General features: G+C 41.0%; 2 protein-coding genes across 7 annotated transcripts in view; one reads left to right on the top strand and one right to left on the bottom strand.

The window, feature by feature from the left end:
* The window catches only part of LOC115259784 (SKI family transcriptional corepressor 2-like), an 833559-nt gene that overhangs the window by 715687 nt on the left and 90017 nt on the right, over nt 1-27855 (bottom strand). The gene's annotated exons all lie outside the window — the stretch shown is intronic.
* On the top strand, nt 492-26412 carry LOC109412731 (cathepsin B). 2 transcript variants are annotated; one of them, XM_062846562.1, is made up of 2 exons: nt 492-529; nt 25175-26412. In XM_062846562.1, the coding sequence occupies exons 1-2, from the start codon at nt 507-509 to the stop codon at nt 26208-26210; spliced, it is 1059 nt and encodes a 352-aa protein (XP_062702546.1). In that variant the 5' UTR covers nt 492-506; the 3' UTR covers nt 26211-26412. The 2 variants fall into 2 exon arrangements, with proteins under 2 accessions (XP_062702546.1, XP_019541898.3); XM_019686353.3 differs by lacking the exon at nt 492-529 and adding an exon at nt 16040-16192.

Here is a 27855-nt window from a genome sequence, read left to right as displayed (position 1 = left end):
AAAAAACGTCGTAAAAAAGTCCAAAAAAATCAAGTCACATTAGATGTAATCCTGACTATTTTGCGCGTGTTTTTGAAAAAACTCGGTTTTTTTTACGACGGGTTTTGAAATAACGCGGTTTTTTTACGACGTTTTTTGAAATAACGCGGTTTTTTTTACGCGGTACTGTGTAAAAAAACCGCGTAAAAAAAAAACTTCAGTGTACGGTCATTGCACAATTATGGGTCACACACAATTATTAGTCACTTTCCACTTGAATAGATAAATACTAATTAATTGCAAGCTTTTGTTAGCCATTATCATTTTTCGTTGATGAAATGATTTGTTTTGTGTCACTATACGTATCGCACACGGGCTTATACGTCAAAACATACCTATTTTCAGTAATTTTTTGTTCGGAGTAAAACCATCTGTCAAAGTAACGCTTCGATTGTGAACATCAGAAAGTGCGTGCGCTGTTTTCGTAAGCTCTGTAAAGGCGAGCTTTAGTGATTTTCGAGTGCGAAATGGTATCGTCACCAAAACAAAGGTATAATTTACGTTCTAAATGTAGAAATTCATGTGACTGCAGCTAATTAAAGCTTATTTCAGGCAAAATTTAAATGACTCATTATTGTGACAAGGAACACCGAAAATCACACAATTATGGGTCACTTTTTGTGCAGCATAATATTGACAGTTCTGCGTACATGGGCATTGCATACTTTTAGGCGTTTATCAGTGGTTGTGTTGGAGATTTTGTCCCAATTTTGAAAAATTGATTCCAAATCGTGAAAACACGCTTCGTTAAGAGGTTTGAGGCCAGTTTTAGATTCCATTATAGTTGATCTATCTAGAATAAGTGACCATTCATTGAAAAAATAGACAAAACATTATTGTTGAGCCGATTCCTCTTGAGTGACCCATAATAGGCAACAAATTGACCCATAATTGCTACACAGCCCATTTTGACCCATAATTGTGGTTTTCATTATTCACCAACATTTCAGTAATTTTCACCGCCTAAAGTGAATTTTACAAGCAGATTTTTATATAAAACAATAAAAAGGAGTTTCAATGAAGAGAATATAAAATAAAAATAATGAAAGTGTTATTTTTGTATGAAAAACGATTCATATTATGAAATGATTGTTCCTTGAGTGACCCATAATTGTGCAATGAGTGTAATAGGTTTGCCAAGATCTGTATTTTTTCGGACAGTCAGGCGGCTCTAAATGCGCTAAAAGCTTTCACGTGTCAATCAAAGCTAGTGTGGGAATGCATTATTTCTCTGAAGCAATTGGCCAGTAGGAACGAGGTAGCTTTATACTGGGTGCCCGCGGTCATTGTGGAATTCTGGGAAATGAAAACGCCGACAATTTAACTAGACAGGGTGCGGCATCAAGCTTTGTAGGCCCTGAACCATTCTGTGGAGTTCCTGAGTGTGCTCTTCGGATGAAACTAAAAACTTGGGAAATGTCCACGGTAGAATCTAATGGGAAAGCCACGGATACATCCAAGCAAGCAAAAAGGTTCACAAAACCCAGTGCAGAAAAAGCCAGGTCCATACTGAATCTAAACAAAAGAGATCTCAGGGTAATTACTGGTCTGATGACCGGCCACTGCCCGAGTAAATATCATCTAAGTAAGATTGGAAAAATCCAATCCTCCGAGTGTCGCTTCTGTCAAACGGAAAACGAAACTGCCGAGCATTTACTCTGCAACTGCGGAGTGCTGTACCATCACAGATTGGCTATATTTGTTAAAGTATTTCTAGAGCCCTTGGAAATTTGGAGAAGTAATCCGAACAGGGTAATAAACTTTATAAAACGAGTTGTGCCTAGTTGGGATCAGGTGTTACATCAACCATTGTCCATCACAGTCTAATTGTGACAGGATATTTGACTAACACCAAATTAAATATGGGTCATACCACAATGTTGCTAAATAATGGACGCAGTAGTTAAAAGGCTCTACAGATGAGGAAAAAAGGTCTTAACATTCAGAAGATTAACTGGATATGATAGATAACATATCATAGCTTGTATAATGAAAGTTATACTCGAAGACTTCAGGAACAGTTTGGATGACCTAGGATATCCCGACTGACCTGATAGTCTCTATTGAACTTTCAGAAGACTTACTGGACATGATAGATTACAAATCGTAACTATGTATAATAAAAGAAGTTACCGATACACCCATAGACTTTAGGATCTAAATTCAATAATAGTTTGGATGAATAAGGATATCCTGAAAAAATATCATGCACTTTGTTCTACCGTTTTTCGTACCGAGTTCGCGTTCTCCAGTTTTGGACTTGCATATAGCCTGGATAGATAGCTGTTACAGTCACGTCGACAGTATTACGAGACGAACCAGCCAAGGGCTGAAAGTCTCGTTAATAAAGACAATAATAATAATAACGTCGACAGTAGGTAGCTCACGAGCCAGAAGCTCAACACGTGCAGTTCAATCAAAGTTCTCACGCTCTAAGACCCGATGTTGTCCTCAATGTGTTGCCTGAACGCTGAGATTAGGGTTCATTCATATATTACGTAACGCAAAATTTGCCAATTTTAGACCCCCTCCCTCCCCCACGTAACAACTTTTGTATGGAAAATTTTGAAATTTTGTATGAAGCGTAACGCAGCGCTGGACCCCCTCCCTCCCCCCTTAGCGTTACGTAATATTTGAACGAACCCTTAGCTGTAGAAATATCGCTAAACACTTGACATTAAATGTTTGATTCTAGCGGCACCCATAAAATATAGAATAATGTTGTCTTCAGCACAGTTGCTCCAAACAAGTTCCTATACAACTTTTGTAGGATATTTTGAAAGCGTACATAAATTAATAAAAAAGCAGATATTTGGATCAACCACACTAGGGGGACCACACTAATTCCACAATAATGAGGAAAAAGGTCAATTAATAAGAAGAAACTTTCCTAAAGATACCATGTATCAAACATTATTGGATTAAGCACAAACTTTGTTATCTTCGTAAATACGGCTCTGGACAGTGGTGGACATGCTTGCCATTATCCGTTAACGCATTTCAGGCGAATATTTGTATCTTTTTGCATAAAGATCACCTAAAAGTTCACTATCAATACTCTCCAATTTGCAAGTGAGGTTTACCTTTCTATTAAAGAGGAAACAGTTCAATTTGATCTTTTAGTTTTCGAGCAATTGATGAGCAAACACAATTTAACGGTTAACAAGATCTACCCGTTCGTTAACCGTTAAATTGCGTTCGCCTCTCAATAACTCGAAAATCATGAGTTCCAATTGAACTTTTTTCTCCTAAATAGAAAGGTACACCTCACTTGCATATTAGGGAATATTGATAGTGAACTTTTAAGTGACCTTTGTGAAAATAGAAAATAATGTTCGTCCTTTTATTAGGAAGAAAATGTTCCGAAATCTAGATTTCTTCAGAAATTCATACAAAGATACTTTTAGGATATATGTGCTATTTTGTCTTTCTCATACACTTCAGAATTGTTGATAGTATGCTCGGATGGTCAAGTCACATTGACCAATCCAAATTCCTGTGTGGTAGTGGTTTGTGTTTAGATTTCCCGTGTTAATTTATCTGTAAGAACTTTGTAAACATCTTTTGTTCTCACGTATATGGATAGGCCTGCATTAGGTTTCGTGAGACATTTTTTGGACAACTCAATATACCAATCAAATCAGTTCAACAAATTGAGGTGATGTATGTATGTGTGTGTACCAAAAAGGTCACTGCACTTCCCATTGGCAGATTCCAACGAGTTGATCACGAATCGAACCGGAGTTCTTCCGAATTGTTTGCTAAATATTGAAAACGTCCCAGACCGGTCGAGGCGTTTATGGTCGAAGAGGTTTATGGTCACTTTAGTGATCCAGACCAGCACCGGTGTCAGAACTGGTTATATATAAAAAGGAACCAAACCCCATCATGTGACGTATCAAATTGCTCCGATTTGTGTAATCTTTACAATGATTGACGAATTTTGTGTGGAACTCATCAATGGAGATCGGAAAATCCACGATGTCGGTCTAAAATCCAAGGTGGCGGCCCACAATTCAAGATGGCGGCTATTAATAATACAATGTGAGTATTTTTGGCATGGGGAAGACGCTTGGCGTCTGAAAATGGCGACTATAATATCCAAAATGGCGACCCAACATACAAGATGGCAGCCTGCAGTTCAATATGGCGACTGCTCCAATGAAATTTAGGTTCTAAAACCATGAACTAATGTTATATTTGGTATGGGGAAGATGTCTCGAGCGTCTGTTCACCAAGGAGGTGCGGCTCAAACAGCGTCTGTTCTGGCATCCAGCGGCTGAGTATGAAATGCTCCTCCACCGGAAGCTATACCTAAGGTGGCAGCTCCACCACGGTGGATAGGGGACCTTAGGCCAACAACCTACTGTTTACGAAACCAAAAAAAACCCGTTACTGAAACCGAAAATGAGGATTACGAACTGATTCAACAACTTTTAGCGCGAAACAACGGACAAGAATTGGAACTTGGAATGTATTAACCCTAGCCCAGCAGGGTAAACTGGTACAAGTAGCCAATGAGGCATGCCGTATGAAGCTTGAGATCCTAGGACTTAGCGAAGTCCGTTGGCCGAACTTTGGTCAAATTCTGCTATACTCTGGCCTACGAGGTGAACACGCTCCTTGCCACCGTGGGGTTGGTTGCTCAACGCTCACGACCACACTGCGCTCATGAAGTGGGAACCTATTAATGAGAGGATAATTGTAGCCAGATTCAGAACACGGGTTCGAAACTTCACCATGATCCAATGTTACGCGCCAACCGATGCTACCGAATTGCAAGATAAAGAGAACTTCTACAGTCAACTGAATGCTGTCGTGGACAAGCTTCTGAAAGGTGATATCAAGATCCTCATGGGCGACTTCAACGCGAAGGTAGGTTCCGACAACTCGGACTATGAGCACGTCATGGGACGCCATGGTCTCGGAGAAATGAGCGAAAACGGAGAGCTGTTTGCAGAGTTTGGTGGCAACAATGACATGGTGATTGGGGGATCGCTCTTCCCTCATCGATCAGCGCACAAAGTGACATGGGTTTCCCGTGCGCATTGCCAGGATCCAGCGACAGGAGGAGAAAAGCGGGCGCCGGTTCAACACTCGCCGACTGGAAGACGCTGCGGTGAAAAGGTCCTTCGTCGAGGAGCTAGAGAACCGTGCTGCGGATATTCCAGAAGGTGGAAGCGTAGAAAATCAATGGAGCGCCGTCGCCACCGGCGAGAATAATTTGGGTGAGCTACGCACCTTGAGAAAGCAGTGGATCACCGATGATACCTGGAGGAAGATAGAGGAGCGAAAGAACGCCAAAACCGCGATAGAGCGAGCGAAAACACGAGGAGCCAAACCCGTAGCCCGTCAGCGCTATTCGGCTCTCGAGAAGGAAGTGAAACGCTCATGTAGACGGGACAAAAGAGCGTGAGCGGACTCCCTAGCCGACGAAGGCGAGAAAGCCGCAAACAAAGGCGACATCCGTCTCTTCTACGATGTTTCACGTCGTCTTAGTGGGGCTAAGATGAATGCTACGATGCCCGTGAAAGACACATCTCGACAGTTACTGACCGACCCAGCTGACCAGTTGAAACGCTGGTTCGAGCACTTTGGAAACCCTTTTCAAGTGTCGGCTACGCCATCAACACCTCAGCATGATCCGCGAAATTTCCGGCCGACTGGATGCAAGGCGTCTTAGTGAAGGTACCCAAGAAGGGTGACCTAACTGTATGCGATAATTGGCGGGGCATCATGTTACTGTGTATCTTCTCAAAATCCTCTGCAAAGTGATCCTTAACCGGATACAGGAGAAGATTGACGCTACTCTCCGACGGCAGCAAGCAGGATTCCGTGTCGGACGATCATGTCACGCTTCGTATCATTCTGGAGCAAACCAATGAATTCCAAGAGTCTCTCTACCTGGTGTTCATTGATTACGAAAAAGCTTTCGACCGCCTCAATCACGGAAACATGTGGGAAGCCCTCAGGTGCAAGGGTCTCCCTGAGAAAATCATCGGCCTCATTGAAGCACAGTACAGAGCATTTTCGAGTGTTTTGTCCTGAGCACAACGGTGTTTTGTCTGATCACATCCGAGCCGTTGCTAGAGTGACGCAAGGATGTATCCTATCTATCACCGTTACTGTTCCTCATCGTAATCGACGAGATCCTGGTAGGTGCGATTGACCGTGAACCAAATCGTGGATTGCTGTGGCAACCCATTACCATGGAGCACCTAAATGACTTCGAACTGGCTGATGACGTTGCTCTCCCAGCTCAACGGCGCTCTGATATGCAGAGCAAGCTTAATGATCTTGCCAATCGCTCCTCAGCGGCATGTCTTACCATCAACGTCAACAAGACCAAATCGTTGGATGTAAACACGGTCAACCCTTCCAGCTTTACGGTAGCTGGGCAATCAATGGAGAATGTTGAAAGCTTCCAATATCTTGGTAGCCAAATGGCGGCCGATGGCGGCACCAAGATCGACATAGGTACACGTATCAAGAAGGCGAGGGCTGCTTTTGCGAGTTTAAGAAATGTATGGAAAAACAACCATATTAGTCGACGCACCAAAATCCGAATTTTCAACTCGAACGTGAAATCTGTGCTGCTATCAGGTATCAGAAGGCCGGCCATAGAGGCACGTTATCCTCCATTTGGGACATTTGTGCCATCGCCATACATTTAAGCCTATTTCATCATTTACCTGAGGGAGAATGGGACAAGGGATGGAATGGTATTAGGAAAGGGAAAGGTGATGAAACAGGAAGGAATGCCCTAGAAGAGGGAATGAACGCATAAGCGCAACGAGAGTTCATAGCCCATACCACAACGGGTTTAATCAGTGCCCTGAAAAATACACTGTAAAACGCACAAGCGTAAAGAGAGCCTATAGCTCATTAGAGGTAGCTTATGACGTCATGCGACTTTCAATATGACATTGAAAGGCACGTCATCGAAAGCATCCTCAATCAGGGTGTCGACTCAATTTTGAAAATCAAATTCCCTGACTTTCCCTGACTTTCACTGAAAATTCCAGGTCATGCAAATCTAAGCTTAAGGGTGTCTGCTCATGAGATGAAATTCAATTTTCTGAATTTTCTTGCTTTTTTCTAGGAGTGGAAAAATAGAAAGAAAGAAAATCAAGTGAACTGCACCAGATTTTTTCCAATAGATTTGTTTATATTTACAGTATTTCTTCAGAATTTCATTCATTTATTTAGTATTACATCAAATTCAAGATAAAACTGAATCAACAATATTTCTCCATAATACACGGTTCGTGGCTGCCGCTCTCCATCCTCGGTCGCGCCCGATGCTCGCCAAGTCACGTTCCACCTGGTCCGCCCATCGTGCTCTCTGCGCTCCACGCCTTCTTGTGCCAACCGGATCAGTTGCAAACACCAGCTTTGCAGGGTTGTTGTCCGGCATTCTTGCAACATGCCCTGCCCACCGTATCCTTCCGGCTTTGGCCACCTTCTGGATGCTGGGTTCGCCGTAAAGTGCAGCGAGCTCGTGGTTCATCCTTCACCGCCACACGCCGTTCTCCTGCACACCGCCGAAGATCGTTCTTAGCACGCGTCGCTTGAAAACTCCGAGTGCTTGTAGGTCCTCCTCGAGCATGGTCCATGTCTCGTGCCCGTAGAGGATCACCGGTCTTATTAGCGTTTTGTACATGGTACATTTGGTGCGTGGGTGAATCTTTTTCGACCGCAGTTTCTTCTGGAGCCCGTAGTAGACCCGACTTCCGCTGATGATGCGCCTCCGAATTTCACGGCTCACGTTGTTGTCAGCCGTCAGTAAGGATCCGAGGTAGACGAATTCCTCCATCACCTCGAAAGTATCCCCGTCTATCGTAACATTACTACCCAGACGGATCCGGTCGTGTTCGGTTCCGCCTACAAGCATGTACTTTGTTTTTGAGGCATTCACCACCAGTCCGACCTTTGCTGCTTCGCGTTTCAGGCGGGTGTACAGTTCTGCCACCGTTCCAAATGTTCTAGCGATAATGTCCATGTCATCCGCAAAGCACACAAATTGACCGGATTTTGTGAAAATCGTTCCCCGACTGTTGAGCCCAGCTCGTCGCATCACACCTTCCAGAGCGATGTTAAAGAGTAGACATGAGAGTCCGTCACCTTGTCGCAGTCCCCGGCGAGATACGAATGAACTGGATAGTTCACCCGAAACCCTTACGCAGTTTTGCACACCGTCCATCGTTGCTTTAATCAGTCTAGTTAGCTTCCCAGGAAAGCCGTTTTCGTCCATGATTCTCCATAGCTCTGCGCGGTCGATACTGTCGTATGCCGCTTTGAAGTCGATGAACAGGTGATGCGTTGGGACCTGGTATTCACGGCATTTCTGGAGGATTTGCCGTACGGTAAAGATCTGGTCCGTTGTCGACCGGCCGTCGATGAATCCGGCTTGATAACTTCCCACGAACTCATTTGTTTTAGGTGACAGACGACGGAAGATGATCTGGGATAGCACTTTGTAGGCAGCATTCAAAATAGTGATCGCCCTGAAGTTCTCACATTCCAAATGATCGCCTTTCTTGTGAATGGGGCAGATTACCCCTTCCTTCCACTCCTCCGGTAGCTGTTCGGTTTCCCAGATCCTGACTATGAGCCGATGCAGACAGGTGGCCAACTTTTCTGGGCCCATCTTGATGAGTTCAGCTGCGATACCATCCTTACCAGCTGCTTTGTTGGTTTTGAGCTGGTGAATGACATCCTTAACTTACCTCAGCGTGGGAGTTGGTTCATTTCCGTCCTCCGCTGCACTGGCGTCGTCGTTTCTTCCGTTGCCGTGGGCTCCCGTGCCTACGTTCTCCCCGCCGTTCAGGTGCTGATCGAAGTGCTGCTTCGCCCCTTCCGATCACCTCACGTCCGTCCGTCAAGAGGCCTCCGTCTTTATCCCTGCATATTTCGGCTCGCGGCACGAAGCCGTCGCGGGATGCGTTGAGCTTCTGATAGAACTTCCGTGTTTCTTGGGAACGGCACAGCAGTTCCATTTCTTCACACTCCGCTTCTTCCAGGCGGCGCTTTTTCTCCCGAAAGAGGCGGGTCTGCTGTTTCCGCTTCTATTTGTATCGTTCCACGTTCTGTCGAGTCCCTTGCTGCAGCATTACCGCCCTCGCTGCGTTCTTCTCCTCCAAAACCGTTCTGCACTCTTCGTCGAACCATTCGTTCCGTCGATTCCGTTCCACGTACCCGATGGTGCTCTCGGCTGCGTCGTTGATGGCTGCTTTCACTGTACTCCAGCAGTCCTCTAGAGGGGCCTCATCGAGCTCGCCCTCGTCTGGCAACGCGGCCTCGAGATTCTGCGCGTATGCTGAGGCGACATCCGGTTGCTTTAGTCGCTCTAGGTTGTACCGTGGCGGTCGCCGGTACCGTACATTGTTGATGACGGAGAGTTTTGGGCGCAGTTTGACCATCACCAGATAGTGGTCGGAGTCGATGTTGGCGCCACAATAGGTCCTGACATCGATAATGTGGGAGAAGTGCCGTCCGTCAATCAGAACGTGGTCGATTTGAGATTCCGTCTGCTGTGGTGATCTCCAGGTGTAACGATAAGGGAGGCTGTGTTGGAAAAAGGAACTCTTCTACCTAATACGCTGTGCTGGAAATAACTTTTGACAAGTCCACCAAAAAATCCCCAATTTAGAAAAAAGTTCTTTAAGAAGACCAACTATTTTTTTTAATAACGTCAAAATTAAAACTAAGATATTCGAAAGACATTACTCCTAGAACATTATTAGGGGGACATCTTAATTTTGTTTTATTAGTTAGAACTACTTCAGAAGTTCAGATTTAGTGGCTGCAATTTTGTCGCAAATTTCGCATGTTCATAATGAAAAAATCTCAAAATAAAATCCGTCGAGCACTCTACAAAAATTCTTCAGCAAGAAATTCATCAAAAAGCTCTGCAATATTATTTCTGATACTAATGTAAATAAGTACAGTACACAGTACAGCTTTTAGGAAATTAATAAGGCGCTGTCCATAAACTACGTAGACTTTTTTTCGGCCATCTTAGAACCCCAACCCCCCTTCCCCCTCGTAGACTTTTGTTCATACAAAATTTTTGAAATGTTCATACACAGACTTTGGCCAGACCCCCGTCCCCCTCCTAAAAGTCTACGTAGTTTATCGACAAGGCCTAATTCTGTCTTCGTTACATAGTTATCATCTTGAAATAGCTGAAACATTTCAAATGCTTTTCAGGAATGTAACATATAAAAGAGAATGTCTTTTCTATTTTATTGTGTTTTTATCTTCTTAAGTCTTAATAAACTAGTGGTAAAGTAGTCACTTGATTCTTTCCACATTCTCATCAAAATTCTCGATGGTTTCTTCACTGTAGACTTAGATCTATGAAGGATTTCTTGCAGAAGGCAAGACTCAGTTTTTTTTCAGAATTTAACCCACATAGGTATTTTTATCAAACAATTAAACCTGCATATAATCTGGTACGCATCATTGATAATATCGGATGTATTCGTGAGTAATCAACACAGATATTTAGCCGAACCAAGAAACACTTCAAAAGTTCACCCAAATTTTAAATTTACATAGATTTAAATAGTGGTCTGTTCGAGAACGCGATAGAAAACTATTATGAATCTTGGAAAAAAAACTCTAAAGTATACTGTTTCACGATGTCACCAAATCATGTCACGAATAATCTGAAAAAAAAATCATTTGAATCCTGTAAGGACTATGCCAGGAGACCATTAAAGATGGCGTTTGGAAACAAAATAAAACTCGTGAAAATTTGTGAAAGACATGCGAAAAGTCTGGTAAGGATTTGTCAAGGAAAGTTTGCTAAATAGTTTTAGAAAATTCATTGGAAATTGTATTTGTGTTTTGCAAAAGAAGACTACTTCAAGAATCTGGGTAAAATTGTATTAAAAAGGTGTGAAGTAACTTGGGTATCCAGTTCTCTAGTGCATAACGTTTTAATTGCCTTTAGAAGTGCTTAAAGAACACTAAGTTGAACAGGCAGACCAAGCTCTACTGGGAGCGTAGATCTAGAACGAATCAGACGAAGTACTACGCAATCATCTCGGGATAATTTTCATGTGATTATTACTTAAGTTTTAACAAAAATATTTCCAGAAAATAATAAAAAACACTAGTGGTCTGAACAACAAAAATCTGGGCATCACAAGACTTTACCCGCCAATAAATTCATTAGAAACCCATCAAGATGCAGGAGTGAGGCATCTCAAAACAATACCACCAAAAAATGGACCAAAAAAACATTACATTGAGTATAGTGTCATGTACTTTTAATCTTTAGCTTATTTACCGGACTTATAATTTTGTTATGAAATAAGGCTTCATGATAAAATTCAGAATAGCATTACGTTAACTGAATGCTACAGGATAAAGTTAATACATTGATTTGATCGTAAATCAGAATCATGGACGTTAGATACAGTTTGAAGAAATAATTTAGCAAGTTTTCGAAATTCCATAACAAGTTGTATAACTCGAATACATCGTTTTATGATTATCGCGAAAAATTTTCCCTGACCATCAACAAAATTCCCTGACATTCCCTGATTTTCCAGGTCCAAAAATAAATTCCCTGACATTCCCTGGCTTTCCAGGTTTTTCCAGATAGTCGACACCCTGTCAATATTCACGCAGAAAAAAGCATGGTAAAATCAAAAATATTTCAGGTAAACTCAAATAAATTGTCAATTTGTTCTGGCAACAAAAATAAAACTGTTTGGAGCAAATCGAACGTCACATTTGAAGCAAATTCAATCCATTTTTGAAACAAACATGCATCTTCTGACAGGCTATGTTAGAAACAAATGTAAAAAAATTTGTTTTTTTTTTTGTGGCAGGTCAGCCCTACGGAAATATTTGTTTTCCAATTAAATTTACAAAGACATTTCCTTCTCTAGGAAAACCCACTTCCCGCGTGGCACTTTCAATGCCAACATCATGTAGATAACATACGCTCCCGAAATCAATGGGATTCGTGGAAACTTTTGGTGAAACTTGATTTTTTTTGCAAGAGGAAATCTTGTTTGGTGCTGCAGCTGGAACTTGTTTGTTTTGTTTATGATCTCGACGGCGGAGCGGGGGGCTCTTCAATGGGTATTGTAGAAATCAATATGTAATTGAGTTAGTTTTAAAAATTAATATTTTAATTTTAAATATTTTATCAGTTTACCGAATAAACATGAATATTTTTGTTTCAAACGAACGAAATTTGTCTCCGTGTTCAAGAAATCGCACCAACTACGTTTGAGCTAGTACTTTCTTGAAAACGTATACAACTTTGTGTAAAAGAGTCACTGTGAACATCCCAAATTGGGGGACATGTGAGTTCACATGAATAGGCATGTCAGCCAGACGAACATCACAGATGTGATAATCGACAATGCGTTTCAAGCATTTCAGAAAGAACGAGGTAACCAGATGAATCTGGAACTCATTCCTTCTTTATACAACGCACACGCCCTTTCGGGATTAAACTATGGTGTAATTTCACGCCATGAAAATACCCCATAGAAAACTACAAGAGTTTAAAACATGTTTGAATACTCAAATCCCTTTGGAGAAAAATAGGACAAACCCCCATTTGCACCTGGAGATTTGAAGTAAGCAGAGCTTTTTAGGGCCCACTAAGTCGATTATATAGCTATAATTCTCGGGCGGAAGCTGAAGATTCGTAACTACACAAAAGACTGCTTTATCCGAAGATATTTTGAACTTGAACAGATCAGAGTTCCATTCAGGAATACCTCTTGCGGTCCGCACAGACCGCAGAGGACAAACTTCTTCCAAAGCAATAGTTATGGTATACCACAATGGAGGACGTTGTAGGTACAAAACCACAATGAAACTCTCTTGGAGTAGTAATGGAAGCGAGTTATCCATGAAATGTGGTCGCAACCAATTAGTACAGGTTCCCTAGTTTATTGAGCAGGGACGCCTGAATACGCAAATTTTGCGAAGGAACACTCAAAAGTGCAAAGAAGGTCAAATGGAGACTCCTCATCTGATACATGCCAATCAGTCAACTAATGACAAATTCTGCTCATGCAGAGTTGAGTTAGGTGCAATTCTATGTTAGGTTATCCATGAACATGCCGCTACCTAAGTAATCCATCAAACTGAAGCATGTTAAATTAATGTTTGAGCTACTTCAGATGATGTAACCATCGTAGCAATACTGCCAAATATCAGCGAAAAGATGCTGAATACAAGTGCTTGCTTGAAGGTATCCATAAGGAAAGGTTGAAACATACTAAGATATAGCATGTTCGAGGCACGACACTTCATTTATATTGAAAGAAGCAAAACTGGGTTCACAAGGTAACATATACAGAAGATACCCTACGAAAATGAACTTTTTGAAGTACAGCCACTTGGGCTACGCACGCTTTTTACGCTGAAAATTGATCTGAGGTTTCCTAGTCGTAGTGACTACCTAAACTAGACAGGATCACACTCTTCACAATCAGCTTGAGCTTGAGCTTGAGCTTGATTGACCGCCCGTAGATGCTACTCCAGTATCGCCAGACCAGCTTCACTCACACAAGGAACCAATGAGATATCTGCCGGGGACTAAGCAGGCATCTTCAGTGTGTGAGCGTTGGTGATCTTCTATTTTTAGGCGACAATGGCGCCTGCCACGTCAGGTTGCAGGTCAATGTGGGGAAGGGTAAGGAAGTGATGATTGCAATCGTTTGTATCCACATCTGACCGAATATACCTCTGCGTCAGCACAAATTCATGCGGATGTAGGAGTGTTGGTGGGAATTGGTTGGCAGAAGGTTCACACATTGGTGTGTGGATACCAGGGGTAAGGTAATAGAATTGTGTGTTTTTTTTTATTATTTTGAAGATGAGCGGCACAGTTCGCTTGATTGCATAACTTATAGGAGTTTTTCGAATAGGATTGAGACACTGTGCTGTGAAAGTTTTGAAGGAAGGGCTTTTTCAACCCGTTTCTGTTCTAGCGATGGCTATGAACATGTGAATATACATCAGTTGTATATGTAGAGAGCAGAGAGAAAGCATATAGAAAGATACAAAGTAGGAGAAAGGGACGGACGGGCCACTAGACCACCAAGCCCGTCTTGGATCACACTCTTCACAATCACAGCACAAGAAGGAAACATCAACGACAAACCAAATCGGTGTCAATTGAAAAACGCCAATGGCGAAAACGCATTGAGCAAACTCATATAGGTAGTAATGTAAGTTAATTTACAACATTTGCATAATCCCACCCTTATTTGAGACTTAAGCCTCAAATTTGAGACTTAAGAAGGGCAACTGATTATCTCGGAAAAACGCAAGGTCCACTGCACTATTGCTCCGGTTAGCGCAGTAAGGGCGTAATACTGTGGAGAACGCCCTAATTCTCCACAGGCTCCGTTTGTGGTTAGGTTTTTATAAGACCCCCCTAACCATTCATTACTTGGTACGGTAAGCATAAAGCCGCATAACACCATGAATTAGTGGATTCTTAGCACTGGATCAGGCGGTCCGTAGTGTTATTCTTAGCCAATTGCAACCGCTACCGCCACTACATAGCTTTCTATGCTGATCGGGAAAAGAAGTTAGCATTGATGGTTAACTTCCAAGCGAGCCAGAACAGCAGCCCAAAATTGGGTTTCAAAAGCACGAGATAGACACTATCACCGCCAGGTGCATTAGTTAGGTTTTTTTATGAAACCATTTAGAAATTATGTCCAAGATTTATCAAACAATGTTTATGAGCAAATTTTTTGTTTTGCGCTGCGACAACACATGAATTCAACTTTGTACTCTAAAACTTCCCAACAAGCATTTTTGCTGTACAAGGGTGGAACAAACCACTCTTTAGTAAACTTTAGCTTTAAGAAACTTTTTTTCAGCTAGTTCTGTTTCTTGGATTGTTCAAGATGTAGGTATATAAACTAGTGATGTACCGAATATTCGGCTCTTGATAATTGCATGGTAGCCTTTCGGCCACCTTTGGACTTACTCACGTATGCCCTTAAATACTGTGATAGGAAATCCAGCTAAAACAATATGATCGCCTAAATGGCTGCAATCACAAAAGAAAAATCGTTTCATTTCTATACTTTTCCAGAAATTAATGTGTGGATCACATGGAAACTGAACCACCATACATTGAACGTGTTGTATTGCAACCATCTCTCTGGCACTCACTATTTAAATACAAAACGATGCCATGAAAAAGGGGAACACATGGCTTGTGTTCCCCACAGACAGCTAGATGTCTGTGCATAATTCTGGAGCTCGATTTGAATAGGTCGTATGTGCTTTTGTCGATATAAAATTCGATCAGTTTATTTTAGTCATTGTAGCAATATGGCAGATATTTTGCAAACTTTTAATGATGGAACAGAAAGACTGTTTTGTGAGGATTCTTCTGTATGTATCAACCTTGCTCAATTTCAATAGTTTTCACTATAATAAGCGAATCCAACTGATCGAATTTTTAATCGACAAAAGCACATACGACCTATTCAAATCGAGCTCCAGAATTGATTGGGAAAATCACAGCTCTTGGCATTTTCATAATATGGAATACTGTGAACGAGTTGAATGCTTCTACAGTGTAACATTTGCAGCTTTCTACATATTATCTTCCTTGTTATAATAATTATTATTAAAACTTTGAATAAATGGCCGCTTTACAGGCGGGTGTTCGCAATACTTAAGGTGCAACATTCTTTAGTTTAAGGTAGTGTGTTCCATCCCGCTTTACTAATACTAAAATGTCAGCCGGTAACGTTTGCACAATATTATTTTGGCACTGGTATTATTCATCATATAATAAACTTTTTTAAACAATTCCGTTTATTTTTTAGAAGACAATAGCATCATGGCGGACTTAGGTAACCAGTTAGTCACATCTAACCCAAAAAAATATTAAAAAATAAACAAAATTGTTCATTATTCGTAAAAACATAGTTTCAAATTCGTCGAATGTGTAATCAAAACAAAGAACTTTGCTGCATCTCTTTCCTGGCATTCGCATGCAAGTATTAGTGCTGACGTTTTACGAGGCCATGACAGCGAGACAGATGACGACGAGACAGACAGACGCAGTCGAGATTTTCAAGAGGAACTACATCGTACGTCTCTCGAATCGATAATCATTATACATCGAGTTGCAGCTGAGGTAAGTTCAGCTTTCTCTGATCTCCTTTGGATTTATTTAGAGTTAACTCTGGTATTAAGGCTCAAGCATCCGTCATCATTTTTCGGAAAATAAAAAGCAGTTTTCTCGTTGCAAATCAAAACAAGGATCATGAAAATATATTCACTGCATTATACTCCTCATGTGGAGTACAGTGAATATATTTTAATAGCGAAAACTTTTGTTTTGAACGAAAAAACTGCTTTCAAATGTTTGATGATGACGATGATTTCAATGACGAAAAGTTCAACGTTAAGCAGTGAATTGGTAAGGAACGTTTTATTCCAATTTAAAATCGCGTTAGAAAATTCGAGTGCCCCAAAGTGTCTTATCAAAGTATGTACTGCGCAACAAGGGACTTAGTGACTCATCAGGAAAAATGGTGCATAGTGATGTGTTTGTTGGGAACAACAGCAGCTTGATTTATTTCTGAGGCAATCAAAACAAAAAATTACATACATCATCAAGCCGCCCAGCCAACAGAACAAAGGCCGAAAAAAGCCAATCATATCAATGTTTACCTTAACCCGCCTGCTATATGTGTTGACGAGAGTTCGTCCAGTTATAGATGCACCTCTATACAACCAACAGTAGGCATGGGAAAATATCAATCGGAGAATTCCGCAGCAATGAGTTGACCTTATTTACATTTGGTCCGATGGCCTCCATTATGGCATCGCTGCTGTGATGCGCTTATCGCTTGTAAAAACTGCTATAAATGTAAACAAAAGTAGTTTCATCCCGCAAAGCCGAACGCAATAGAATAGGTTTAGAAGCGGTGTTCCAATTGCGAATCAAGACCGCAAAAAGACATCGCATCGCGTATTAAAATGGAAAGTTGTGACGTTGCTGTTTTTAGCAACTTGTAGACAAAATTAGTGCGAATGTCAATGACATGCGAAAAGAGAGTTGCGCTGCGAAAGTCATAACAAAATGAACAGTGCGTCAAACAATTGTCCGTACAGGTGTTTTCACTTTTTTAATAATGTGACCCCAAAATATATTCTAGTGTTTGTGCTTATTGTGCTAATGTTATTTAGAAATTTCTCGTCAAAGTAGTAAAAGAACCTCTTTTAGAGCTTCCAAAAACGCGCACTTTCGTGCGCTGAGAATGTTGCTACGTCATTTCGTTCGAAAGATATTGATGGTTCTCTAGAAAAATAGGCACTTTCAAGTATTTTTACTTGAGTTAGGGAACGTCCATAAATTACGTCACGCTTTGAGGGGGGAGGGGGGGTTCAGCAAAGTGTGACGACTCATACAAAAATTTCAGAGGTCCCATACAAAAAGTGTGACATAGGGGGGAGGGGGGGTTGAAAATGATCGATTTTTGCGTGACGTAATTTATGGACGTTCCCTTACAAAAATGACACCCCTCTTTTTTATATGTTTTATAACAACATTTCTTCTTTTGAATGCGGGCAAAAGATATTTTTAATGTTTGCCCCAACCCATCATATCACCTTTTCAAAAAACTATGATTTTTTAAGAAAAATACCTGTAACTATTGAATCAAAAGAGATAACGACCATCTCAGCGCACGAAATGTGTCTTCAAATGGTCTACAAGTATTTCTTGGGCGACTTTGATGAAAAATCAAAACTGAAAAAGTTAATGCCAGAAAACCGTTTTTCTTGAACCACCCTAAGCTTATTTAGAAAAAAATATCTTTAGATCGGTAAATTTTAAAGCTACACAAAAACTGTCTTCAGCAAACTTGCTCAAAATTGATAGATCTACAACTTTCCCAAAAAATGAATATAGTTATTCTTGCAAATAAAAAAGTTTGGTGTCCAATTTCTTTGAAAATATGGACCACCCTAATTTTCATGTACATTGGAAAGAGGGCCTTATTTTTAGGAACAACTTTGAAGAAGACCATATTTGTCTAAAAACTCATTTGAAGGCACTGAATGCATCTTTCCTCGTAAATCTGGTTCATGGACTGTGCACTGTGCATTGGTTATGGAGAATGAAGTGATCACCAGCTCATCAGCTTACCGAGTTCAAAAATGCTGAAACTAGTGTAATATAAAATTTGAAGCAAACATTACCCAAAATCTAAAAAAATATAATACGAAAACAAACTAAAATGGGAAGGAAGGAGGCCAACAGTCTTCCAGACTGAAGTTTGTGCTATTTTGGAATGTGCCTACATACCTATGTCTCAAAAGGCCCTACAAAAATGTTAATATTTTCATATGTTCGCAAAGCAAAGCAGTGTTGAGTGCTTCGAAGTCCAAAGTTTCTACTTTAAAAAAAACTAGTTTTGGAAAGCTCGAAGGTACTACAGAAATTGTCCTGTTGCAATAAGGTAAATCTGTATTGAGTTCCTGGACAATGGACATCGCCTAATAGAAGGAAATAAAAAGTTAGCAAAACAATGATCCTTCATTCAGTTTATCGGGCTGGAACCATTTTTTCATTAGCTCCAATTACCTTTAAAGAGGAATTCAAGGTACAACGCGTCCGTATTATTTCGATCCATCAAGCGTTACACGGATCGGCCCAGTCAGTTTCGTCGGAATACCATGTTCTCTTATTATCTGTCATAACTCATTACTTTTCACTAGATCGTACGACGCTTTGAAATCAAACAGATGGAGTGTCTGCAAGTTGTACTCACGGAATCTATGTAGGATTTATCGCAGAGTAAACATTTGATCCGTCGTTGATCGGATATTTGACACACTCCAGACTGTGTGCCTTTTTGTAAAAAGGACAAATATGGAACCCTGCCAACTAGCAGGTAGCTCTTCTGCTCACTACCGTGTTTGAATAATTCAGGCTTTCCAACAACCTTACTGTTCTTCAACTCCTCGATAGCCTGTGTACTTCTTCTAGCGTCGGGGGATCCGCATATCGTTTTGTGTCATATTTTTTTTTGCGCATCATTAATGCCACTGGCCGTTCAGGTGTCATTCAAAGTGCTACTTCTACCTTTCAATCACCTTACGTCCGTACGTCAAGAGGCTCCCGCAAGGGCTCCCATCTTTATACCTGATGCTGCCCATGTTAAGTTGTTTACATCGTTTCCTTTTTTCAACGCAAACGACTTTCAAGGATGCCTTCATAAAGTAGAATAATTTTCTATATGCCAATATGTACGTACACAGATAGAGCTGCTATCAACTGATTTGCTTCATAGATCTCACTGAAATTTACAAAACACCAAACCAGTTCCACGGGATAAAATCTGTTCGAACTGCGCCTAACCTGATCTGGCGTTATCTCTCCTAGACGAAGAGACTTGGTTGCGATGATTCTTCCAACTTGTGAGTACGTATTATATGGGAAGGTGACTTCTCTTTAGCAGCTTTACGAATAATTGGGCATTTTAATTGCGATTGTTTTCTACATTCTATGAACCGTGATTTTTACAAAGACTCAATGTAACACTGATCTGTGCAGACATGAATATTAAGAAGGATTATCCTAGAATCCTAGGATGAATTCTCCCAAAGCCATGTGAGGAATTCCAAGAGCGGTTCTTTCACATTCTTGAGATATATTCATCTAGAATACTAAGAGAGATTAACACAAAATATTTTCAGAATTCTAAGCTGGATTTCCCAAGAAACTTTAAAAATATGACCCAGAATTCCGAAAAGGGTACCTAAGAAGGATTACTCTAGAATCATGAGAAAGGTTTCCTCAAAATGCTCAGAAATCTGGGAGATAGGATTCCCTGAGAAGAATTCCTCCAGAAACCTTTTAAGTATTTTTCCAGAATTACCCAAATATCCTGGCTGGAATCTTTTAGAATGATGGGAATAATTCTGCCAGAATCTGGCAGGTATACCCCAGAATTCTACGAGTGACTCCCCCCAGAATCCTGAGAGGGATCATAAGAGAGGTTCTTTCAGATTCTTAAGATAAATTCATCTAGAAAACTAAGAAGGATTTTTCCGAAAATCTGATAAGGTTTCTCCCTGAAAGGGATAACGAAAACTGCTAGAATGGACTTCCCCAGCATCCTGAGAAAAATCTGAGGAAATTCTTTAAAAAATACCGCAGATTCCTGAAAGACATTCCCCCAGAATCATTGAAAGGACTTCCCTAAACTCCTGAAAGGGATTCTCGTAGAATGCTGAGAAGGATTTCTTCCGAATCCTAAGAGAGATCACAAAATCTATGCGAGGGATTCTAAAAAATCCGAATTCATCTAGAAAATTCTGCCTAGAATTTCGTGAGAGATTCATCATTAATTAATAATTCTGAAAGAAAGTGCCCTAAAATCTTGAAAAATGTAGCCCCAGAATCCCAAGGATTTCCCCAGAATCCCAAAGATTTCCCCAGAATCATGAGACAAATTCCCCAGAATCTTGAGAGAAATTTCCCTAGAATCCTGACGGGGATAACCCCAAAAAGCTGAATTTTCAGAGAATCTTGGGAAGAGTACACGCAGAATACTTAGTGATATTCCCCCAGAATCTTAAAAGAATTTAACTCAGAATCCTGAGAAAGATACCACTACAATCCTAAGAATACCACTACACGCAGAAAAATGAGGCTTGCTTAAAACAATAAAACGCATGGTTGATATTCAAACTGAGCATTTACTTATTCCAAAGATATATTTCTTTGTTTTTACTTAGAGTTTATCGATCAAAACAACCAATTACCATCATTCCATATAACGTTAAAATCTGCATTTGTTTCAACAAAATGGGGGCCATAAACATGGCCCGGAAGCACTCACACATCTTCAAAATTCTTACCCCAACATCGCCACAACGAAGAAAGTGTAGCAAATACATCACTCCAACTTCCAAGTGCAGTTTTGGCCGTGATGGATAACGCGCAGGTACCCAAGAGTGTTGGTCTGTTTCGATTTTTTGCCTTTTTTATTCGTTCTTGCTTCTATCCGCTTGTCGAGTGTCTAAAAATAGATTTCCGAGTTACCACAGGAGCTGCCGTCACCAACACAATCACTTCCCGGCTTTGTTAGTGGCAAAAGTGCAGTCGTTTTAAACAATCTGTTATTTTATGTTGAAACTTCCAAATCTCTGTTGGTTCTAACAAACTGTCAAAAATTTCGGCAAATGAAAATATTTGTATTATCAAACAATAGAACAGTTCAGTTTAAACTAGAAACCAGTTTGTCGCTATAACAAACTAAAAAATCGGTTGATTTGGACCAGAATTTAATTGTGTTTACAAAATACTTTTCTGCGTGTAGAATCCTAAGAAATATTATTCCAGAATTCTGAGAGGATTTCGCCACAATTCTGGGGGATCTGAGTATGATTCTCCAAAAAGTCTGAGAGAAGTTCCTGAGAATGTTCAGAAAAATTACCTCAGAATTCGGAGTGGGATCTAAAGTGAGGGTCTTCCAGAATCCTTAGAGAGGGATCATCCCACATCATCCAGAAATTTCTTACAACCCAGAAAGCGATTTCCCCGTTGATAGAGAACACTGGTAGGAAATACCAGAAAATTAGTCTATGGAAACACCCCAAAATCGTGAAATGAATTCTCTTAGAATCAAGAATACTGATAGGAATTGCCAGACAATATTGCTGAAAAAAATTCCTCCAAAATTTTTAAAGGGATTCTTCCATAATTATGAGGATTCCTCTAAAGAGAGAGAGAGAGATTCCTTCAAAACGCTGAAAATGATCACACCAGCATCCTGAGAGACCTTATCCTATAAAAGAAAGAAAGAATCTTCCAATAGGAATTCACCCTAAATTCTATAAAGATTTTCGCTACAATCCTGGAAGAGATTACTCCAGTTCCCATTAGTGTCCTGATAGAGATTGCCCCAGAACCCTGAGAGGCGCTGTCCATAAACTACGTAGGCTCATTTTTGGTCATCTCAGACCAAAAATGATCGATTTTGTGGGGCTTTAACATCGATTCAAAAAATCGATTAATCGGAACAAAAACATCGATGTTCTGAACATCGATTCAAAATTGCCCAACGCTACTTCGGATTGTAGGATAGTTGAGTAAGATTCCCAATTAGTTTTCTTAGGATCTTAAAACGTTATTTCTATCGTTAGGCTACCTTACCATTCGAAGATAATGTGTTTATGGTCTGGCATCGATATTTCTTCAGGAATATGCCAGTTTTTTTTTATCAGAAAAAGATCAAAATAGTCGAAAAATTTCAAACGTAGGCTTGTCACCAACATTACAAATTTTAGTGACATTTAATGTCAATGTTCTTGGAAGAAATAAACTGTAATAGGTACTCACCTCTAGTGTTTATATTAGTGCTTCGCCAAACGGTGTGATGTGCATTTGCGTCGCACCCTATGACGAAGGGGATGTTGTGCCGGTGGCTGTGGGCTACGAGCTCAGCTATCTCTGGAGGAGGGATCTCGCCCACATCGATCCTGACCACTACGATGACCCTTTTCATGAATTCTGGAATTGGAAAGGATTATTTAATAGTTGTTATGCAAAAAATAGCGTAGACTACTTATCAAGAAGACATGAAACTCTGCTACTTTCCATGCTAACGACAAGCGTCACCGACGGCACCGCCGCCTGTTGAGTTAAGGTGGTACTTTTGTATAAATGTTTAACAGTGTGCTGGTGCTAGTATGAAAATTTATCCACACCATCATAAATAGTTCAACCTTGATCCGTGAGCAGCGCTCCAAACAGTGACTCACGATTACCGGCAGTGCTGCAAGTCTTCTCGATAAAGTAGTCTTCGAAAATAGTCACTCTAGGCGAAAGCTGGCTGTCATCATATACCAACATACATACATGAGTGTTGTGGAATACCTTGTAATCTGGATTTATTGACCCATTGCTCTTGAATGAGGGCCACTGTTAAGTTCGCTTTGGTGAACTTCCGACAGAACAGAGCACCCTGAGCATGGTGGAGGCTCACTTGCAGAACTTTAGTCGTCATTTTCATAGCATAGTCGTCGTCGAGAAAGACTGTCCGACTTTGGATGTTGCGGATTATCAGGATGTCGTTTGATGTTACAGTTTGGGTCTTTTCTCTTCCCCGTAGCGATCTGGACCGTCAGTTTCGCCTCTGTTTACCTCTGTGGTCCTTTGATATGGTACCACTAGAACAGGAGTTCGCATGTAAGCTTCGAACTTTTCCTTTAGTGGCGGACAGGCTAGCCTTTATGGTGCTTTTGGGATGAGATTGTTTGACTCTTGGGTTGCCCTTCCAGTCGGCTTGGCGGGAGCGGCAGATCTGCAATCTTCCTTAGCTGGATTTCACCAAATCGGTGTATATGGATTTATTAAGCTTTTCCATCGACGCACCTTCTACTGTGAAGATCCATTGGACATGAATGTTTTTCACTATGGTTCGTTTCATAACACACCAGTTGCTAAGGGGTTAAGTTTTTTTTTCTTTCAAAGTCATAAGGCCGATGCAAATATGTATTTAATTTGCTTTATGTCACCCCCCCCCCCCTTCAAACAATCCCAAAATATTAAAGGAACGAAAAAACCAATAGAAAAAATGTTTACAAGCAACTATTTTTCAATTGTTGATTTTTTTCAATAGTTGGTATAATTTTAAACTTTTCTATAGTTTTTTTTGTATGTTTCTTATTTATTTCTGTCCCACCCCTCGTACCCAATGAGAGGTCTTGGACATAAAAGAAAAATAATATTTGCATCGGCCTAAAATGGTGATCATAAAAACCAAAATGGAAGGCAAAAATTCAAGATGGCGGCAGTTTTATGCAGTTTTGGGCGCGAAAGCCATACAACATGAATACCTATTTGGTACGTGGAAGATATCCGGAATCCCTTAATTGTGATAAGAAAATCCAAGATGGGCAACAAACAATCGAAATAGCGAACAAAAATTACGATAGCATCTATTTTTCTAGTTCTATAGACTCTGAAACCATTCAATATGAGAATTTTTGACATGAGGAAAACGTCCGAAGCCCTAAAATGGTAAACAGCGTGGTGGACCAAAATTCAAGATGGTAGACAAGAATCAAAATGGCGGTTGTTAAATGGGGTTTTATGCTTTGGATGTTAGGAAAATTTCGTAAGTTAGTGTCCGAAATTGACTAAAAAAAGGTCAAAAGTGGTTTCTTCTTTTTTTTTCTCACGCACATTCGACAACTTCGTAGTTGCGAATATTGAATATCTTTTGGCAGCCCAAATCGCAAAAAAAATATTTTTCATTACTTAGAAGCTCATATTTATTTAAACTATTCCACTGTCTTCCACCTATACGAGGACACCAATAACGTCATTTCAGAAAACTGAATAACACATGGTTCATCAACTTAACTGCGTTGCGAATGCCCACATCCGATCCGGCTTATCAATGCAAAGCGCATTGCGGCTGCTGCAGAATTTGTAGATTAGAACGCCACGCTACGCAGAACTCCCAGACGCGCGCGAGCAACAACCGCATTAGGTTCACGCCGGTAATCCTAATGATAATCACACGGGAAATGATTCATGTTGGTCTTCTCGCCAGCGTAATCCGTAGCCACGCTCAGTCAGAGGTTGCCAATCTTTTTTAAATGTCACCCTTTTTGGTAGTTGAAGAATTATTAAGTCATTGTAGCAGTTTTAACGTTCCGTTGCAGCCACAAAGCGAAACTGGTGCAAACTTAATTGATTGGATTGCGAGCTTTTGCCAGATTTCGGAAGCTTCTTGCGAAACTTCTATGATCTTAGCAAAAATACTCAACAGTTCAACTAGAACAGCATGTACTCGACTGAAGTTTCCAGATTTCTTTAAACTAGTAACAAAAGAAATGCAGGCGAATCTAATCCAGGTTGGAAGTCACTACGTTTGAATAATCTTTTCTTATGCAACCTGTCTCTAGGAGGTCTCTCGTTAGCATTAGAATTCCAATTGTAGTAAATAAATGATTTGAGCAGATGTAAGCTTATCAAACCTAGCCACCACTTCCTACAAAAGCGTAGTCTGCAGACGCGTGCCACAATCAAGTAAACAATTCTGACCTGACCCACATTAATTCTTGCCCTATCTGTCCGTCACTCTTCCAGAATTCAAACAAAGAGCCCAACAATGAAGAGATATCTGCTAGTGCTGGCAGCTCTGGCACTGATCGCCATCGCCAATGGAAAAGGCCAGCGCATCCATCCGCTGTCGCAAAAGTTCATCGACCAGATCAACCACAAAGCGACCACCTGGAAAGCAGGCCCGAACTTCTCGCCGGAAACTTCGATGAGCTTCATCCGCAGCCTGATGGGAGTACACAAGGACGCGGACAAGTTCATGCCTCCGGTGATGCTGCACGACTTGGAAAAAGACGACGAGCTGCCGGAGAACTTCGACTCGCGCGAACAGTGGCCCAACTGTCCAACTATCGGTGAAATCCGCGATCAGGGATCGTGCGGATCGTGCTGGGCCTTCGGAGCCGTCGAAGCCATGTCCGATCGTATCTGTATCCACTCGGAGGGCAAGGTGCACTTCCGCGTTTCCGCTGAAGACCTGGTATCGTGCTGCCATACGTGCGGTTTCGGATGCAACGGTGGATTCCCGGGAGCGGCCTGGAGCTACTGGGTACGAAAGGGCCTGGTCAGTGGTGGACCTTATGGCTCGGATCAGGGTTGCCAACCGTACGCCATTGAACCGTGTGAACATCACGTCAACGGAACTCGTCCATCTTGCGAAGGCGAAGGCGGCAAGACTCCGAAGTGCGTCAAGAAGTGTCAGGCTAGCTACAACGTTCCATACGCTAAGGACAAGCGGTACGGAAAATCATCCTACTCGATCGCCAACCACGAGAAGCAGATCCAGAAGGAGATCATGACCAACGGACCGGTTGAGGGTGCGTTCACGGTTTACGAGGACTTGCTGAACTACAAGGAGGGTGTCTACCAGCATGTGCATGGCAAGATGCTTGGTGGACATGCTATCCGTATTCTCGGCTGGGGCGTTGATAACGGAACCAAGTACTGGCTGATTGCGAACTCATGGAACAGTGACTGGGGAGATAATGGATACTTCAAGATTCTGCGCGGAGAGGATCATCTGGGTATTGAGAGCTCCATTGCCGCTGGATTGCCAAAAATTTAAAGCGTGGGAGATATTTGAGTACCACAGGTATATTTAAAAGACTTTATAGGCGTTATATCATTCCAATAGGAGAAAAAGAAGAAGAAAGAGTTACGACTAAGAGAAGACAGGAGATGACTTTCCTAGTAAATGTACCGAGGCTAGTTTTTAGCGATAATGTGGAGTTGTGCTGGCTAATAAAAGTAAAAATAGATAGTAATAATGCGTGTTTCAAAGAATAGAGAAATCCTAACAAGATGTTAACCCTCGAGTGATCGCGCTGTTGTATTTTGTACAACCCGTTGAAAAAATCTCGCGTTTTGTATTCAGCATTAGCGTGGTGCTGACCAAGATGGCTTTTTTTTTCTTGTCTATTTAAACTGACCGATAATAGACTAACGGTGTTTACTACATGCACAATATACGAAGGAGTTGTCTATGGAATGAAAAACGGACAGTCCTTGCAAGACATCTTTCACGTCTCCGTAGTTTCTGTGACCGCATTGGCAGCCACCGATTTGTCGAATCTGATGCTTGAACCCCATTCCCACTCGGATTTCTAACCTGTGTATGGTTTCTTTAAGATCTTCCATATCGAAAATATCCATCAAATACAGTTTCAACTTAAACTTCGATCGGCGATTGGTTGGGAAAAAAGCACTAAGCAGTTTATCCACATACATATATATTCAGTATCAGTATCAGTACTTGCTACTTGCTGTGCAGTTGGAATCGCAAGTATACTACCTTGGTGGACACCCAAAGCGAATCATCGATGTTCGTTGCAGACGACCATGGAAATGTTGTTTGGGCCGAGTAAAGAGTAATCCTGGCCTTTACTTTTTTGTAAAAGACGGTCCCTAACTCCACACTACCTGGACCTCCCTGATCAGGTGTTTGTTGAGCAGATTATCCTCCCCAAACCAAAAATTATTCGCTTATCGCTTACGCCTTACGCTAATCTTCCAACCCGATCGATTTCTACGTGAACTCCGTCGGCATTCATTATTTAACCCTTTCGGGACGGATGGGTCATCCCAAGTAACATTTTTAGTTTTCTTATTGCCTACAAGCTGTTGTTACAATCAAACTGTTAAAACTCATTTTACAGCTTAGTAATCCTAACAGCTCTAATAAAACCGTGATAAAACCTTATAAAGCCAAAAAGGGCCCATCCTACAGGAGGTTGTTAAAACCATTCCTTAAAACGTTTTATAGGCTATTTCATTTTATGACACATACCTGTAGTCTGCTATACAGCAAAGATAAGATCTGTTTTGTAGGTCGCAAGAAGAGCAACAAGCCGAATTAAAGTTCGTAAAATATCTTGAATGAACGATTAAAACCATTAAAATAAATCTGAAATCAAAGCTATCAAATTAAATGGAGTAAATTTTTAATTGATAATGATGCTTTAAAAACAAAATAAGATCGGCCAGCCATATCAATGATATTTTGTTAAACTCTGGCGTTAAACTCTGTTTCTATAACACAGAAACTCAAGCCATTGTAGTTTACTCGTATAATGCATCAAATTACTATTGAATAAAACGAAGCGCCACTTTAAATTGCGGTTTTGTCATATTAAAAATAAAAAGTGGGATTAAAGTTTACAAAATTATGCATTCAAACTTCAATCTAAACATCAACATGGCGTGCACAATTC

This window comes from Aedes albopictus, chromosome 1 (assembly GCF_035046485.1).
Source record: "Aedes albopictus strain Foshan chromosome 1, AalbF5, whole genome shotgun sequence".
In the NCBI taxonomy this organism is placed as follows: Eukaryota; Metazoa; Arthropoda; class Insecta; order Diptera; family Culicidae; genus Aedes; species Aedes albopictus.
This window is presented reverse-complemented; position numbering and strand designations above follow the sequence as displayed.

Excerpts from the sequence above, each read along its gene's own strand:
- LOC109412731 (XM_062846562.1), top strand. The coding sequence starts at position 507 with ATGGTATCGTCACCAAAACAAAG. Across the intron at positions 530-25,174 it reads GTATCGTCACCAAAACAAAG|AATTCAAACAAAGAGCCCAA; the intron begins GTATAATTTACG and ends TCACTCTTCCAG.